A 16,679-nucleotide genomic window follows, 5' to 3' on the forward strand; every position below is an offset into this window, starting at 1 on the left:
TTCTTGATAACACTTTCCTTCATAGCATTTATCTTAGTTCTTAGTTCCACAGGTGCTTACTCATACATGCAATTTAAAAAGTTAATATGCCTTTTACTAGACTGTAATGTAAGCTCCAAGACAGCAAGAATTGTGTGTGCTTTGGTTAGCCCTTATATCAGCAACAACTAGTACAGTATCTGATATGTAGTAGGTTCTTATTACATAGTGTATGAGTATATAACGCCCTTCCCATCTTGACCTCAGCCTATATTCCCATCATCTTCCTGTTAGGTTTCTGTGCTCCACATACTGAACTGTTTCCTTAGTCCTTCACTCTGAGGTGCTCTGTCCTTCCCCACCACCAAAAAAAAAAAAAAAAAAGTAATTTAAATCCCAAACCAATTTTTCCCATGCAAACCCGTATTCATCCTTTGAGATCCAACCTAACAGTCAACTCTTGGGTGTGATAATTTCCATATGCTCTTGAGTAGTGTTTTATAAAATGTATTGAGATTTGTGCCCTTAGCACCATACCTAAAAGAGTAAATGCTGAAGAGACATGGATATGCCATGGACAGCTTTCAAACTGGTCAAACAACTTCCTTAATAAGATTAATAGTGTAAATTTTTAATACCACATTTACAGAAGGAATAAATTATTCACAGAACTTTGTGATTTCAGGGTCACCATTTAAAAGTAACTCTTGGTATTATAATAATCTACTTTTTCTGCTTTTTAAAAATATCTATTGCTAATTTTGATAGTGCTCATTTCAACTTTTTAAAATATTTAACCATTAATCATAGATTTTTGAAAATCAGTAGGCTTCTTTATTACAATATAAGTAAGCTTCTTGATGTTAGGGGGGCCAAAGTGTATTCAACTTTTATCTGTCCTTATTTCTTAGTCCTGGGTTTCTTACATAATAGACAGTGAATAAATAAACAATAAGTAAAGAATGAATTGATGCCGGTAGAACCATACAGGACCATAGAACAACTTTTTACTTGGGATTATGTTTTTCTACTTAAATTGATGATCACTGTTTTCTCTGGAAGCAGATGAGTGGCATTGCAGTGGTTCTTAGAGGTCATAACTATTATGGTTATTTAATGGATTTTATTTAAGTAAAACAGTTAAGATGTTTTCAGTACTTTGTGTGCAGGAGTGCCTGCATTAATGTGTTACGCAGTTTTTTCACTGTCCAGAATATTAATGAAAATTAGTCATGTAGTTTTAATTTTGTTTTGTCACATTATAAAATGGGTGAGGGGCTTCCAATTAAGAGAGCTGTGTCCATTTTTTAAAAGTACATGCTTAATTGATCTTGTATTGCCCCAATGTAAATATAAGCTTTTTTAAAAATTAGCAGTTTTACAGAACGTGGTAAGAATTAAACTATTAGGTTAGTGCAAAAGTAATTGTGGTTTTTGCCATAATACATACTTGCATGTAGTGTAAAACTTTGTCAGATCAGCATTAAATGAACATACTAGTTATTGGAATTATCCTTAAAATTACCTTACATGTAATGCATTTCTAAATTATTAAGTTGTTTTGCCAGCCTTTACCACACAGTTTATTACCCATGTTGCGGACTATCTCCATAGCTGTTTATCAGTTCAGCTCCAATAGCTGTTTTTTTATTTAAACATGGATTTTGACATTTCTCTGTAGTGTACAAAATAATGTATTTTTACTAAAATTGGATCTGGTTCAAATAAAAGAAAAGAGTGTTAACTAGTTATCTTAGTTGGATTGCTTCCATAAGTGGAGGGGAGCCAAGAATTATGGGACAAGTTCATTTGGCTTTTAAGGAGGTCTTAGGGCTTTATTTGAATGTGATTATCTCATATTCTGAGAAATCACTTTTAAAACAATGAATTGTTTGGTAAGGCATGTGGAGAAGAAAATCTGAGATGCTGTTTATACCTTATTTTACCTGAGGCTCTACTTATCTTGTCCACTATTCAGTCCTTTTCATTTAAAGCTGAGATTAGATGATTGATCACTCTGGGTTTTTGCCAGGCTGTTCACTGTTAAACCTTCCTTTGGCAGTGGTTCTTAAGGGGAGGGGAGGTGGGAGATGTCAGGGGGAGGAGCTACTTTCTAGAATCACCTCTTCACTATTTTGAAAATAAGCCTGGTGGCTGGGCACAGTGGCTCATGCTTGTAATCCCAACACTGTGGGAGGCCGAGGCAGGCAGATTCCCTGAGGTCAGGAGTTCGAGACCAGCTTGGGCAACATGGTGAAACCCTGTCTCTACTAAAAATACAAAAATTAGCCAGGCATGGTGACAGGCGCCTGTAATCCCAACTACTTGAGAGGCTGAGGCAGGAAAATAGCTTGAACCTGGGAGGTGGAGGTTACAGTGAGCCGAGATCCTGCCACTGCACTCCAGCCTGGGCAACAGAGCAAGACTCCCTCTACAAAAAAAAGAGAATGAAAAAGAAAATAGGCCTGATACCTAGTGATGGATATTTTGGAAAATTTCCAGTAATATGTGGTCTTCCCCTGCAATGCAACATACTTGTTTTGAAAGTGTTCTTAATGTTTGGAAGGTGTTCTTAATGTTTATGGTTAAGGGCTTCCTAGATTGAATTCAAATCCCATGTAAAGAAAAAGTAAAGAGGAACTTTTCTTACCTAAAGGCAGTGATGCAATTAATTAGAATGAAAGAGTACTCACTGTAGGTCCTGGTAGTCAATTTGAGATCAAGACTGACCTGGGGAAAATAATTTTGGATAATGGTACCTCATATAAAAGCATATCAGTACTTAAAAAATCTCTCACCGTCTCTTTGGATACAATGAATTTTAAGTACATTATTGCTCTTTTCCTTGGTAGCTTTTAGATTAAATTTATGATCACTTTTTTAAAAAAGTAGATGAGTTTTATAATAAAAGATGTTGCTGTTGAGTGAATGGTATAGCAGTGGATTTGAAAAATCATTATCTTTTTAAATTAATGCTTTAAAATTTTAAAATTAACAAATTTTATTTTATTTTTTTGATAGGTTTATGGCTACAAATGATTTGATGACGGAACTGCAGAAAGATTCCATCAAGTTGGATGATGATAGTGAAAGGAAAGTAGTGAAAATGATTTTGAAGTTACTGGAAGATAAAAATGGAGAGGTACAGAATTTAGCTGTCAAATGGTAAGTTGTTTTTTTACTGGTTGAGTCTTTCTTCCTGCTCCCCCAACCCTGTTTTTAAAAACTCTATGATAAGTTGTAAATTATCTTAGCCTTGTACTATCTCTTTCTGGTGTTTGTATGTAGAATTTTTAGGTGACTAATGTTTAGTCTTTGTATATGGTATATATAGTGTATTTCCTTACAGCATATAAGTTACTAAATGGTATTTTCTTTTAATTCTTACGAAGTGCATGTAGGGAACTCCAAAAACAATGATTCTCTCATTTGTTTCACTATAGCCTACATTTTTAGCTGAGTTAAAGGCCTACTTGCCTCTGGGTATCTCTGTATTCCAGTGGGGATGAAATTTTAAAATGAAATGATTAAGGAAAATTAAAAACGAATAATAATAACATTCTTTTTTTTTAAGGCAGGGTCTCACCTTGTCTCCCAGGTGAGAGTGCAGTGGTGTGATCACAGCTCACTGCAGCCTTGACCTCCTGGGCTAAAATCCTCCTGCCTCATTTTTTAAAATTTTCTTGCAGAGACAAGGTCTCACTCTGTGGCCCAGGCTGGTCTCAAACTCCTGGGCTCAAGTGATCCTCCCATCTTAGCCTCCCAAAGTGCTGGGATTATAGGCACGAGCCACCATGCCCAGCCAAAAAACTAATAATAATAAAATTTTTAATAAAGAATAGGAGCAGTTAAACCATAGTTAAAACAACACTGATGATACAATATATATATCATCAGTTGATACAGTATACATATGATACAATAGTTACAGAGAGTCTTTTCTAAGAATTATGGAGATTCTGATTGTCTTTGTGTATACAATGCAGTGGGAGCTTCTTGCTATGCATGATGTTGGCAGTTTGGTTTCTTATTTTTAGTAGGGTAAAGAATTTGAGTTCTCAATAAATTCCATTAACATACTGATTTAGTTTATGAATGTCAACTTTTAGAAACCCTTAATTTACATAGTTATTAGTATAACCTTTAGCCTCATAAAAATTATGGAATTATGTCTTTTTGTACATCATTATATTTGGTATCAATTTAAATAAGCATTATCCCATTGTTATTTCTTTTTAAAGGATTTTAAATTTGTTTTAGCCTAAACTTTTACATATCCCTTGTAAAAGTAAATAAAAATATGAGAACTAATTTATCAGCATAGAATTTCCAGACATGCAATACAAATTTCTTTAAGTTGGGACATTTGCAAGTTTAAAATAAAATGGGTGTTTCAAAAAATGGTGTTGTATGGGAGTGGTGGCTTATACCTGTAATCCTAGCACTTTGGGAGGCTGAGGCAGGTGGATCACCTGAGGTCAGGAGTTCGAGACCAGCCTGGGCAACATGTAGAAACCCTGTCTCTACTAAAATACAAAAATTAACCAGGGATGGTGGCGCATGCCTGTAATCCCTGCTACTTGGGAGGCTGAGGCAGCAGAATCGCTTGAACCCGGAAGGTGGAGGTTGCAGGGAGCCAAGATCGTGCCACTGCATGCCAGCCTGGGCGACAGAGCAAGACTGTGTCTCCAAAAAAAAAAAAAAAAGTGTTAAAGAATGATACAGATGAGTCAGTAATTTTACTTTAATTCTTTATCTTTTAATATCTTTTTGCCATGTGCCTAATAAACAAAATTAAACTTTGTTCAAAATATATCCTGAATGTTTCTCAACCTTTTAAAAAAATTAGTCTTTAAAAAAGTAATATTTGTCCCAAATTGAGAGTTGGGAGGTACGTACTTCTTAGTCACTTTAGTATGTATCTTTACTCATTAAGAACCTGAGTGTCTTGACCTTTTGTTGATATTTTATATTTATAATTAGAGGAGTTGGGGAGAAATAACATATTCAAGAAAATAAAGGAATTAGGATATAAATAAATAGAGTAGGAGATAAAATGATAGTAAATAATCTAAGAGCTGGGTCTTGGAGGATGGAAAATCCCAATAGATAGATTATTAAGCAGCCATATCAAAAAATTGGAAAAATTGAACAAAAACTTTCCATTTTTGGAAAAATTGAACAAAGAATTCATCACCCAAAAGAAGGATCCAGAAATATTTCACAGATGTCTTTAAAACCTCAAAGAACAGATAATTCCAGTACAGAGAGTTGTAGTACCATTCTAGAACATAGGGTAAGTATGAAAACCTTCCAGACTTTTATTTAAATTAAATACTGATAACAGATCCTGACTAATGATAATACTTAAAAAAAAAGAAAGAAAATTATAGACTAGCTTCATTTAAATGTTCAAAATAAAATATAGCAGTGTATTATTAGTAACATACTGTGACTAAGATTTTAAGGGGGCAGTTCAGTATTATATGCTTTATTAATACAGTTATTATGTTAGTAGGTCAAAGGGAGAAAAACTATCTGGTTAGTTGTCAAGACACTAGTAAGAGTCAACATTGAATCTTGATGAAAACAAAACAAAACAAAAGCACTTAGTTTACTTAGTGTAATTAGGGAGGTGAAGAACTTCCAAAAACCAGCATCATACTTGATTTGTCATTAGAGTGAAGAACAGGTTGAAGATGTCTTATCCCACTTGACAGAATTCATCATCTGTTCCAGGTAAAACATGTAACAACATAGGAATTGATAGGTCCTTAAAAGAGTACACATGCATGTACACACACACACACACACAAACTTTCTTCAGCCCACGCACGCACACACACACACTTCAGCCCCCGCCCCCGACACACACACATACACACACTTACTTCAGCCCAAAAGTTATAAAATACCAGATACATTCACCCTAAAGTCAGGGACAAGGCAAATATGTGTATCTCTCTGCTGTTTATTTTGAGGGTATTAACCACTTTAAGACAGAGGGGTAGGAAGAAAGTTAGAGGCATAAGAATTGAAAAGTATATGTGGAAAAACAAGTCAATTAAGAAAAATTGAATTTACAAAAAGAATTCAGTGAGGTAGGATGTAAAATTTACAAAATTAGTAGCTTTTCATATAAGCTTTTGATAACTAGCTTTTCGTATGGGCAATTAGAAGATACAATAGAAAGGAACACCAATTTATTATAGCAACAGAAAGACAACGTAGGAGTAAATGTAACAAGAAATGTTACAATGGTGACCTTGGATTGCAGTGTTGTGTAGTATAAGGTAAGATTACAGTTTTCTGTTGTTCCAAATTTATGGGAGAAAAATTTTAAAACACTTTAAGATACAAAAATGTACTTGAACAAGCAGAGAGATATCTCATGTCCTTGGATGGGATAACTCCACATCATAAAGTTTTTGGTTCTCTTCAGATTACTTTTATGCTAAACTAATTATAAAAATCATTTAGTTTTTTTCCAGAAACTAGACAAATTGACTAAAGTATATTAGGGTTGAGAGTGAGCATGTGCTGAAGATAGTTAAGAAAACTCTGAATAGGTAGAACAATTGCTGAAGGTAGAGAGGTGTTGGTTAGCCCTATAAATATTATGTCTCTATAATCAAAGCAGTGAGGTAGTGGGGCATTAATAGACCGGTGAGGTAAAATAGAATGTAAAGTATGTTATGAAGGTGGCATCACTGAGAAAAAGATGGACCTTTTTCAAATGACTGGATAATCATTTGATACAATTGTATAATTTTATCATACAACATCTCCAATCAAGGTCACCATTATTCACGTTTTATTTACCATAAATTAGTTTTGCCTGTTACAAAACTTATATAAATGGAATTACATAGTATGTGTTCCTGTGTCTGGCTGTTTTTGCTCTCATAACACCACAAGTTCATCCATGTTGTGTATATTAGTAGTTCATGCCTTTTTATTAATGATTAGTAGTCCATTGATAGTTTGTTTATTCATTTGGTTTCTTTCACGGATTTGACTACTGTGAATAAGTATACAGTGAACGTTTCGTGTACAAGTCCCTTTTAGGACATGTGTCTTTATTTTATTTATTATTATTATTTTTTTGAGACAGAGTCTCGCTCAGTCGCCCTGGCTGGAGTGCAGTGGCTGGATCTCCGCTCACTGCAAGCTCCGCCTCCCGGATTCACGCCATTCTCCTGCCTGAGCCTCCTGACTAGCTGGGACTACAGGTGCCCGCCACCACGCCCAGCTAATTTTTTTGTATTTTTTTAGTAGAGACGGGGTTTCACCGTGTTAGCCAGGATGGTTGCGATCTCCTGACCTCGTAATCCGCCCACCTCGGCTTCCCAAAGTGCTGGGATTACAGGCTTGAGCCACGGCGCCTGGCCATCTCTTTTACTGATACCCAAGAGTGAAATTGCTCTTGCTCACTTAGCTTTTTATGAAAACGCCAAATTGTTTCCCAAAGTCTATCTACCACTTTATGTGAAAGTACCAGTTGCTCCACATTCTCACCAGCCATTTGGTTGTGTCAGTTTTTAATTTTAGCCACTTCCGTAGGTGTGTAAGTGTGGTTTTAATTTCTATTTCCCTGATAACTAATGATGTCAAGCACTGTTTCCTTTGTTTTTTGGCCATTTGTTTCTTTTGTGCATAGACTTTTTATTATCAAGTTGTAGTTCTTCTCTGAATTTGATGAGCTTAAGTTTTTAATTTTGGTTTTGAATTTACTTTAGTTTGATTTAATTTATAAGTTAATTAAAAATTTTCTTTTATGGTTATTGTTTTCTGTGTCTTAAGAAATCTTTGTTTACCTTAGATTGTAAAGGTTTTCTCCAAATAAGATTTCTAATTTTAGCTTTACTTTTAGTTCTATGATCTGTCTTGAATTTATTTTTGCAAAGGATATGAGATAGGAATTAACTTTTTCTTTTTTTCTCCAAATGGATATCCAGTTGATGCAGCACCATTTATTGAAAAGACCTTCCTTCCCTACTGAATTACTTTGGCATCCTTGTCAAAAAATCAATTGACTATAAAAGTGTGGGTCTGTTTTTAGATGCTGTTTTGTTCCATTGGTTTATTTGTCTATACTTAATACCAGTACAACAGTTGCATTCATTGTAACTCAGGGTTTATCAACTTGGCATTACTGACTCTTTGGGCCAGATAATTCTTTTTGTTGTTGGGAGCTATGTGTTCTGTGTATTGTAGAGTGTTTAGCAGCATCCCTGGCCTTTACTCAGTATTTGCCAATAGCATTCCCACCTCTCCCTGTTGTAACAATCAAAAATGTCTCCAGGCATTGCCAGATGTCTCTTGGAGAGCAAAAATTGCCCTGTTGAGAAACACAGGTGTAGATAAGTGTAAAGTAAAAGGTAATTTAAGTTCTCTAGCTTCATTCTTCCTTTCTCAAGAGTAGTTTAGTTTTTTAGGTCCTTTATATTTCCATGTAAATTTTAGAGTTGTCAGCTTTTATTCTTAAAAATAAGCTTGCTTGAATTTTGATTAAAATTGTGTCGAAGCTTTAGGAGTATTTGAGAAGAATTTGTGTATTAACAATACTTAGTCTTTCAACCATGAACCATAGTATCTCATACTTGTTAAAGTCGTTTTTGCTGAGTCCTCAGGATTTTCTACCTAAACAATCATGTCATCAGTGAATATCCCTTTCTTTCAATCCTAATTTTGATAATTTGTGTTCTTTTTTTAATCATCAATTAATTGAATCAGGAACTTACCAGCTTTACTAATCTTAATCAAAGACCTGACTTGTAGGTTTATTAATTTTGTCTGTTTGTCTGTTTCATTGATTTCTTCTGTGATTATTACTTTCCTAATGGCTTTCTTTCTAATTTAAACATATAAAGGTATATATTTTCCTCTAAGTATTAATTCTACTGTGGTCAGCGTACTTTCTTTTAACATTTATCGAGATTTGTGGTGTACCACATGGTAGGTCTTGGCAAATGTTTTATATATACTTGAAAGTATATTCTGCAGTTGTTGGGTAAAGTGTTTTATAAGTGTCAGGTCAAGGTATTTGATAGTGTTCAGATTTATATCTTTTCTGAATTTTTTTAAAATTTTTTTTTAGACTCCAGTCTGTCACCCATGCTGGAGTGCAGTGGTGTGATCTTTGTTTACTGCAACCTCCACCTCCCAGGTTCAAGTGATTCTCAGACTGCCTCCCAAGTAACTGTGGTTACAGGCGCACACCATCTCACTCGGCTAATTTTTGTATTTTTGTAGAGACAGGGTTTCACCATGTTGGCCAGGCTGGTCTCGAACTCCTGACCTCAAGTAATCTGCCCACCTCTGCCTCCCAAAGAGCTGGTATTTTAGACGTAAGCCACCATGCCCGGCTGTCCTTTCTGATTTTTTGTTTAGTTGATCTGTTGACTGTTGAGAAGGATGTTAAAACTTTCAACTATGTATTACTTTTCCCTATAGTAAAGTCAGTTTCTTTTTCTTGCATTTTAAAGTTGTATAATGTTAAAGACAAAATTGTTCTGATATTTGTTTAAACAGTAAGAAATACTTTAATCAGGACTATTGTGATAGGTGTAAAGACTATTGCAATAGGAGAAAGAGATTGGTCTCAACTTCAAATACTACAACAAGTGGAAATTTATAGGCAAAAAGCGGAAAGAGTCAGTCAGAGATGGAACATTACCCAAGAACAAACATCAGGGGTGGTGAGATTCTCGCTACAATTGGGCTATGTAGGCCTGGCAAGGACAGGGGCCCACGGTCAAGAACTGCTTGTTGAGAAGAGGGCTCAGACGTGGCTTAGTAAAGTTTGGTCAGAGAGTCTTTGGCAATGACTAGGTACATAAACATTTATAATAGTGGTGTCTTCTTGATGTATGACCCTTTTATGAATATAAGACATTTCTCTATCTCTGGTAATACACCTTACCTTGAAATATATTTTCTCCCATGTTAGTAATATAGCCATTCCCGTTTGTTTCAAGATTGGTGTATGTGCATATGTATCTTTTTTATTTCTTGTTTTATCTGTTTTTATTTTAAAATTGTTTGTGGTAGATAGCAGGTAGTTAAGTCTTGTTTTTTCTTTTATTCGGTTTTATAATTTCTGCCCTTTATTTTTTTTTTAGTTTTTAAATACAGCATTTAAATTTTTTATTATTTTTATTTTATTTGTTTGAGACAGAGTTTTGCTCTTGTTGCCTAGGCTAGAGTGCAGTGGCGCCATCTCAGCTAACCACAACCTGTGCCTCCCAGGTTCAAGTGATTCTCCTGCCCCAGCCTCCCGAGTAGCTGGGATTACAGGCATGCACCACCACGTCCAGCTAATTAATAATAACATTCTCTTTTTTTAAGGCAGGGTCTCACCCTGTCACCCAGGTGAGAGTGCAGTGGTGTGATCATGGCTCACTGCAGCCTTGACTTCCTGGGCTCCAGTGATCCTCACCTCAGCCTCCCAAGTAGCTGGGACCACAGGTGCATGCCACCACACCCAGCTAATTTTAGTATTTTTGTTAGAGACAGGGTTTCACCATATTGCCCAGGCTGGGCAAGTTCAAGGAGCCCATTTGCCTCAGTCTCCCAAAGTGCTCGGATTACAATCGTGACTCACCACTATTCTGCTGAAAGCTATAACTCTTTAAATTCATTTTTTGAGTTCCTTTTAACTTCGCTCCCAATTTTTATTATTTTATATTTGGTCTCTCCATGTATCTGCCATGTTTCAGTTATCACTGCCTTCATTTTGGATTAGGCTATATTTAACCTTTCAGTTTTTTTATTTTTATCTTTTCTTTTAAATCACCAAATTGACCTGCCTACTACTTCTCTGGTCAAGCAGTCAGCAGTCATCAATTGAGCATCTATTTGAGACACTGATCTGAGCATTTATCAAATTAAATTTTCATGATGTTACTTATGCTTGAAAAAATGCATTGGCTTCCAGTTTTATCACATTTCAAGTCATTGACCAGACATTAAGAGTTCTCTGTAATATCATAGGTGGTTATTTTTCCTATGGTGTTTTCCATCTGCCTTTTGTATAAAGCAGTTCTTTTTACTCCTAATTTCTTTCAATATGCATTCTACTTGTTTTAGTCTCTGTTCTTTACAAGAGCTTGTTTCCTCATTTGAAATGCTTTTCTTTTCTAACTATCTCATGAAAGTTCAGTACCAGCCTGGCGTGGTGGCTTATGCCTGTAATCCCAGCACTTTGGGAGGCCAAGGCGGGTGGATCACTTGAGGTCAGGAGTTCGAGACCAGCCTAGTCAACATGGTGAAACCCCGTCTCTACTAAAAATACAAAAATTAATGGGACATGTTGGTACACACTTGTAGTCCCAGCTACTTGGGAGGCTGAGGCATGAGAATCACTTGAACCTCGAAGGCTGAGGTTACACTGAGCCAACATCACACCACTGCATTCCAGCCTGGCGACAAAGCAAGACGGTGTCTCAAAAAAAAAAAAAAAAAAAACCTAAAAATCTGACTGTTAATGTTCAGTCTCTTACCCTATAAATGCTGACATTGCATTTAAAAGTTTTTTTAAATTTGGTTTTAATCATGCCAGAGTAGTGAATGCCTTCTTTATTTCATAAATAGTTAACGTGAGTTCCTTAGTTCATCAACCAGAGGGTTAAGTTTTTGAAGATAGGGGCCATACTGTCTTTGTTATTCAATAATTTTGAATACAGTGACTTCTTAATATAGGGGTCCTTAAACCCTGGGCCATGGACCCGTACAGATCCTTGGCCTGTTGGGAACTGGGCTGCACAGCAGGAGGAGAGCAGAGGGCGAGCCAGCATTACTGCCTGAGCTTTGCCTCCTGTCAGATCAGTGGTGGCATTCGATTCTCATAGGAGCACGAACCCTATCGTAAACTGTGCGTGCAAGGGATCTAGGTTGCATGCTCCTTATGAGAATCTAATGCCTGATGATCTGAGGTCGAACAGTTCATCTTGAAACTGCCTCCCCTGCAAATCCATGGAAAAATTGTCTTCCATGAAATCGGTCCCTGCTGCCAAAATGGTTGGGAACTGCTGTCTTAATGAGATTCATGTACCAAACTTACCTACTAAACTCTATGGGAAGAACACAAAGGAAGGACTATCCTCCATCCTCAAGAAATGGTTCAATTGGTGGACATAATGCAAACTTGTAACAACATCCATAATAGTAATGAGAAAAGTATATGCAAGGTGCTTTGGGAGCACAGGGTAGTGTAGTATTCACTTGTTTTCATCTTTACAACCAGTTACTTTATGCTTTTAACATTTAGACAAGAATATAAAAGGCACATTGTTTTATAAATCTCCTCAAGGAGATTCAAGGGCAGTGGAAATTCTTTTGGTTCATGAGGTGGTGTTTGGTAATAGAAAGAAAGAGTCAAAGTTGGCAAAGTGATGCAGGTTTAGTGTCCTTTATCTGGAATGCTTGTGACCAGAGTGTTTCATATTTTGTATTTTTCCAGATTTTGGAATATTTGCATATACAAAATGAGATAACTTGGGAATGGAACCCAAGTCTAAACATGAAAGTCATTTATGTTTTATATATATCTCTTACACACATAGCCCGAAGGTAATTTTATATGATATTTTTAGTAATTCTGTACATTGAAGATAGGAAGGCGAAAAAATAATAATTCTCTGCACGAAACAAAGCTTTGACTGACCAGCACACGAGGTCAGGTGTGGAATTTTCCACCATGGCACTCAAAGAGTTTTGAATTTTTAGATGAGGGATGCTAAATCTATATGTTGGATGGAACTTCCGTTGTAGGAAAAACTTGTTCGGAGCAGACTCCTAATTCACCTATTGATTGATTGATTAATTGAGACAGCGTCTCCTCTGGCTCAGGCTAGAGTGCAGTGGTACAATCTCGGCTCACTGCAACCTCCGCCTCCTGGGTTTAAGCAATTCTTGTGCCTCAGCTTCCCAAGTAGCTGGGACTACGGGCACATACCAGCACACCCAGCTAATTTTTTTTTGTATTTTTAGTAGGCATGGGGTTTCACCATGTTGGCCAGGCTGGTCTCCAACTCCTGGTCTCAAGTGATCCACCCACCTTGGCCTCCCGAAGTGCTGGGATTACAGGTGTGAGCCACTGCATCTGGCCTTACCTTATTATTAAAAAGTTTTGTGCCAGCCATGGTGTTGTGCCCTTGTAGTCCTAGTTACTCAGGAGGCTGAAGTGGGAGGATTGCTTGAGCCCAGGAGTTCAAGGCCAGTGTGAACAACAGTGAGACCCTGTCTCTCAAAAAAATGAAAAATAAGTTTTCTGTGTATTTGTCAACTAATTAGCTTTAGGGGTATGACATGGGGTATGATATGGAAAGCAGCTTCAGTTTCATGATACTAGGATGGAAATCAATGAGAAAAACTTGGAAACCAACTGCAAAAATCTTAACCAATCACAATTTTTTATGTCATTTGTATACTATTTGTGATACAGACATGGTATATACTTCATCTTGAAAGTTCTAGGCGGAAAGGTTAACATTTCTACTTATGTATTTTCCTGTTTTTGTGCTTATCCAGCTTTTTTAAAACAATTTCTTCTTTGTATTACAGTCTTGGCCCTTTAGTGAGTAAAGTGAAAGAATACCAAGTAGAGACAATTGTAGATACCCTCTGCACTAACATGCTTTCTGATAAAGAACAACTTCGAGACATTTCAAGTATTGGTCTTAAAACAGTAATTGGAGAACTTCCCCCAGCTTCCAGTGGTAAGCAAGAGCACATTTTTCTTCCTATTTCTTTTTGTGTGGAGGTATTTCTCCCCACCTTTTTTTCCCCTTCTGGCCAAGGAGGGAGGGAAGTGGCTGTCCTTACAGATCTTCATAGGAGTCCCTTTGGACAATTAAGAAAAGTAAGGCGTGAAGCCTTATTTTTCTTAGAAATAAATTAAATGTTAAATGAATATTTCGATTGAACTTGTACGTAATATGAATTTCAGTGAAGGATTTTTATATGTTGGAGCAAGATTTGATACTGTGTGTACCATGACTGCAGACTAGAGTTATGCCAACCTATGCAGTGAGGGAAGAGATAACCAAAATATTGCGTCCTGATAAGTTCTCTGTTTCCAGTATTAATTTACTTTGCGTCAGTATTTGCTATGTAAAATTTAACACCATTCAGACATAGCTGTGAAATAGTTCAGTTTACTAGTAGCTTTAATTAAAGCTGAACCTTTTACAGCTACTTGGTAATTAAACAAATTTAAAACTATGATTAATGTATTTGTCAACTAATTAGCTTTTGGCCTTTGATAGAAATGTATAGGTGATATAAATTTTAGAATTGGTCTTGACTACTAAACTATTGCTAAAATTAGCAGGCTAAAAGTTATTGTCTCATCTGCAAAAGGTGAGATTATCACCTATTTCATGGGAAGATTTAGATCGGTAATAATGTAGTCTGGGGGCCGGGCGAGGTGACTCACGCCTATAATCCCAGCACTTTGGGAGGCCAAGGCAGGCGGATCACCTGAGGCTGGGAGTTCGAGACCAGCCTGACCAACATGGAGAAACCCCGTCTCTACTAAAAATACAAAATTAGCCAGGCGTGGTGGTGCATGCCTGTAATCCCAGCTACTTGGGAGGCTGAGGCAGGAGAATCACTTTAACTCAGGAGGCGGAGGTTGTGGTGAGCCGAGATGGTGCCATTGCACTCCAGCCTGGGGAACAAGAGTGAAACTCCGTGTCAAAAAAAATAAAAAAACAAAAAAATAAATAATGTAATCTGGGTACGTTATTTTCACTCATGTACTTAAATCATTCACTGTGCTAGTTTTCATGCTAAAGGCTGCATACGTAAACTAGTCTAAACATCAATCATACGTGAGGTCTTACTATTCCTTCTAGTTTGTAGATGGGAGAACTGAAATTCAGAGAGATTAGGTTAATTCACCCAAAGTTGAGTGAGTAATTGGGTAAAAATTCAAATCCATTATCTTTTAATCCAAAAAGGATGCTTTCTTCAATGTATCATACCAGTGTTATTTTACCTTTATTAAATAGTTACTTATTTCAATAAAACATTTCACCAACTCAGAAGTATGTTATTTATAATTGTATTAGCTATGTATATATTTTTTAATTTTTTTTCTCTCATTGAAATGTGTTTGCATTGAGCCAATTTCCGGTTCTTACAAGAATTTTTTTAACCATTCAGATTCTTACTTTCACAGTGACTTGTTCTTTTTCTTCTCTCATCAGTAACAACATGACCTACTGTAAGTAGTAACAATTCTGATTTATGAATCCTGGAACGAGGGTTCTGCTTTATAATGAAGTTACGGAATCTTTGGGTTGGAAAGGACCTTATTAAAAGTTATGGCTAATTTTTTTTTTTTTTTTTAAGAAGCTGCTAAGCATTGGAGCTCAGAATATATGCTTTTTAATTCACTGAAGTTTAAAAGGCTAGTCTACTAGAAAAGACTCAAATAGAGAAAACTCTCCTTGCTGCTTTTCAATCTAGGTGTGCAAGCACTACAGCTACTACTGGCTCCATAGCTAGCATTCATACCAATGCATACAGATTATCCAGTAGATAGAATAGTTATCTATCTACTATTACTAGTTATCTATGATATCTACTATTATCCAGTAGAAAGAATCTGCTGACATCTGTATTGTTTTCTGTGTCCTTTACCCCTTCTGAAGTTGTCATCTCTAATTCTTGTTTATGTCTAATAAGTTATTTTATTGAAAAGCAGCCTGTTTTGAAAGATGTGTTTTTCTCCCACAGATCTCCTGTGTCTCATGATCAAGTGTGGAGTTGTTAAATATTTGGTCTAATTCTTGTTTATTTCTAATAAGTTATTTTATTGAAAAGCAGCCTGTTTTGAAAGATGTGTTTTTCTGCCCTGGATCTCTTGTGTCTCATGATCAAGTGTGGAGTTGTTAAATATTTGGTAACTACCATGAATATAAGAGGGAATTCAACATGCTTGCCTTGAAATTATTATTGGCTTCTTCTTCATGCAGGCTCTGCATTAGCTGCTAATGTATGTAAAAAGATTACTGGACGTCTTACCAGTGCAATAGCAAAACAGGAAGATGTCTCTGTTCAGCTAGAAGCCTTGGATATTATGGCTGATATGTTGAGCAGGTAAGTGTGCCTGTTTATTTCCGTTACTTGTAATACAGATACTACATTAATTTACTAAAAAACCCTTTCTGGTAAATATAATAAAGCTTGGTCAAAAATTATCCATATTTAATTGGTGGCTGTTTTATCAATTTGTGTGATTGGGAGTGAGGGGGAAATAAGCTAATTACACTAACGTATAAGTATATAATATTGTATAGTAAACATTTTATAGTTCTTAAAGTAATAAAATTTGTGATTTTTAATTTTTGGTAGCACAGTTCATGTTTTGTTTTACTCATATATTCTTGCATTCAGTGATGTATTTAGATAAGGAGATGCGCTGGTAGTTACAGATTTTCCAGTTAAAAGAATGCTGGTAATCTTCAGTAACCATATTAATAGTGCATATTTTAGGGGAGGGAGGACCTTGGCTTTTATGTATTTGTTGCTTTTTCACTTTCCTTTGGAAGTCAGATGTTAGAACATAGACAGACCTAAGCAACTCCTGGGAGAAAATACCTTAAAGGACCTGTCAATTTCTGATTCTCATATTCATTATAGGCCACCATTATTTGTGTGTATGTTTTTTGTGGCAAATTCATTTCAAC

General features: G+C 36.1%; 1 protein-coding gene across 1 annotated transcript in view; it reads left to right on the forward strand.

Annotated features, from left to right (window-relative positions):
• The window catches only part of CAND1 (cullin associated and neddylation dissociated 1), a 45,163-nt gene that overhangs the window by 10,468 nt on the left and 18,016 nt on the right, over nucleotides 1-16,679 (forward strand). The window contains exons 2-4 of the mRNA XM_054443000.2: nucleotides 3,001-3,144; nucleotides 13,546-13,700; nucleotides 15,966-16,089. Coding sequence (XP_054298975.1) covers nucleotides 3,001-3,144; nucleotides 13,546-13,700; nucleotides 15,966-16,089 — 423 coding nt within the window. The remainder of the gene's footprint in view (nucleotides 1-3,000; nucleotides 3,145-13,545; nucleotides 13,701-15,965; nucleotides 16,090-16,679) is intronic.

The sequence above is a fragment of the Pongo pygmaeus genome, chromosome 10, assembly GCF_028885625.2.
Source record: "Pongo pygmaeus isolate AG05252 chromosome 10, NHGRI_mPonPyg2-v2.0_pri, whole genome shotgun sequence".
Classification (NCBI taxonomy): Eukaryota; Metazoa; Chordata; class Mammalia; order Primates; family Hominidae; genus Pongo; species Pongo pygmaeus.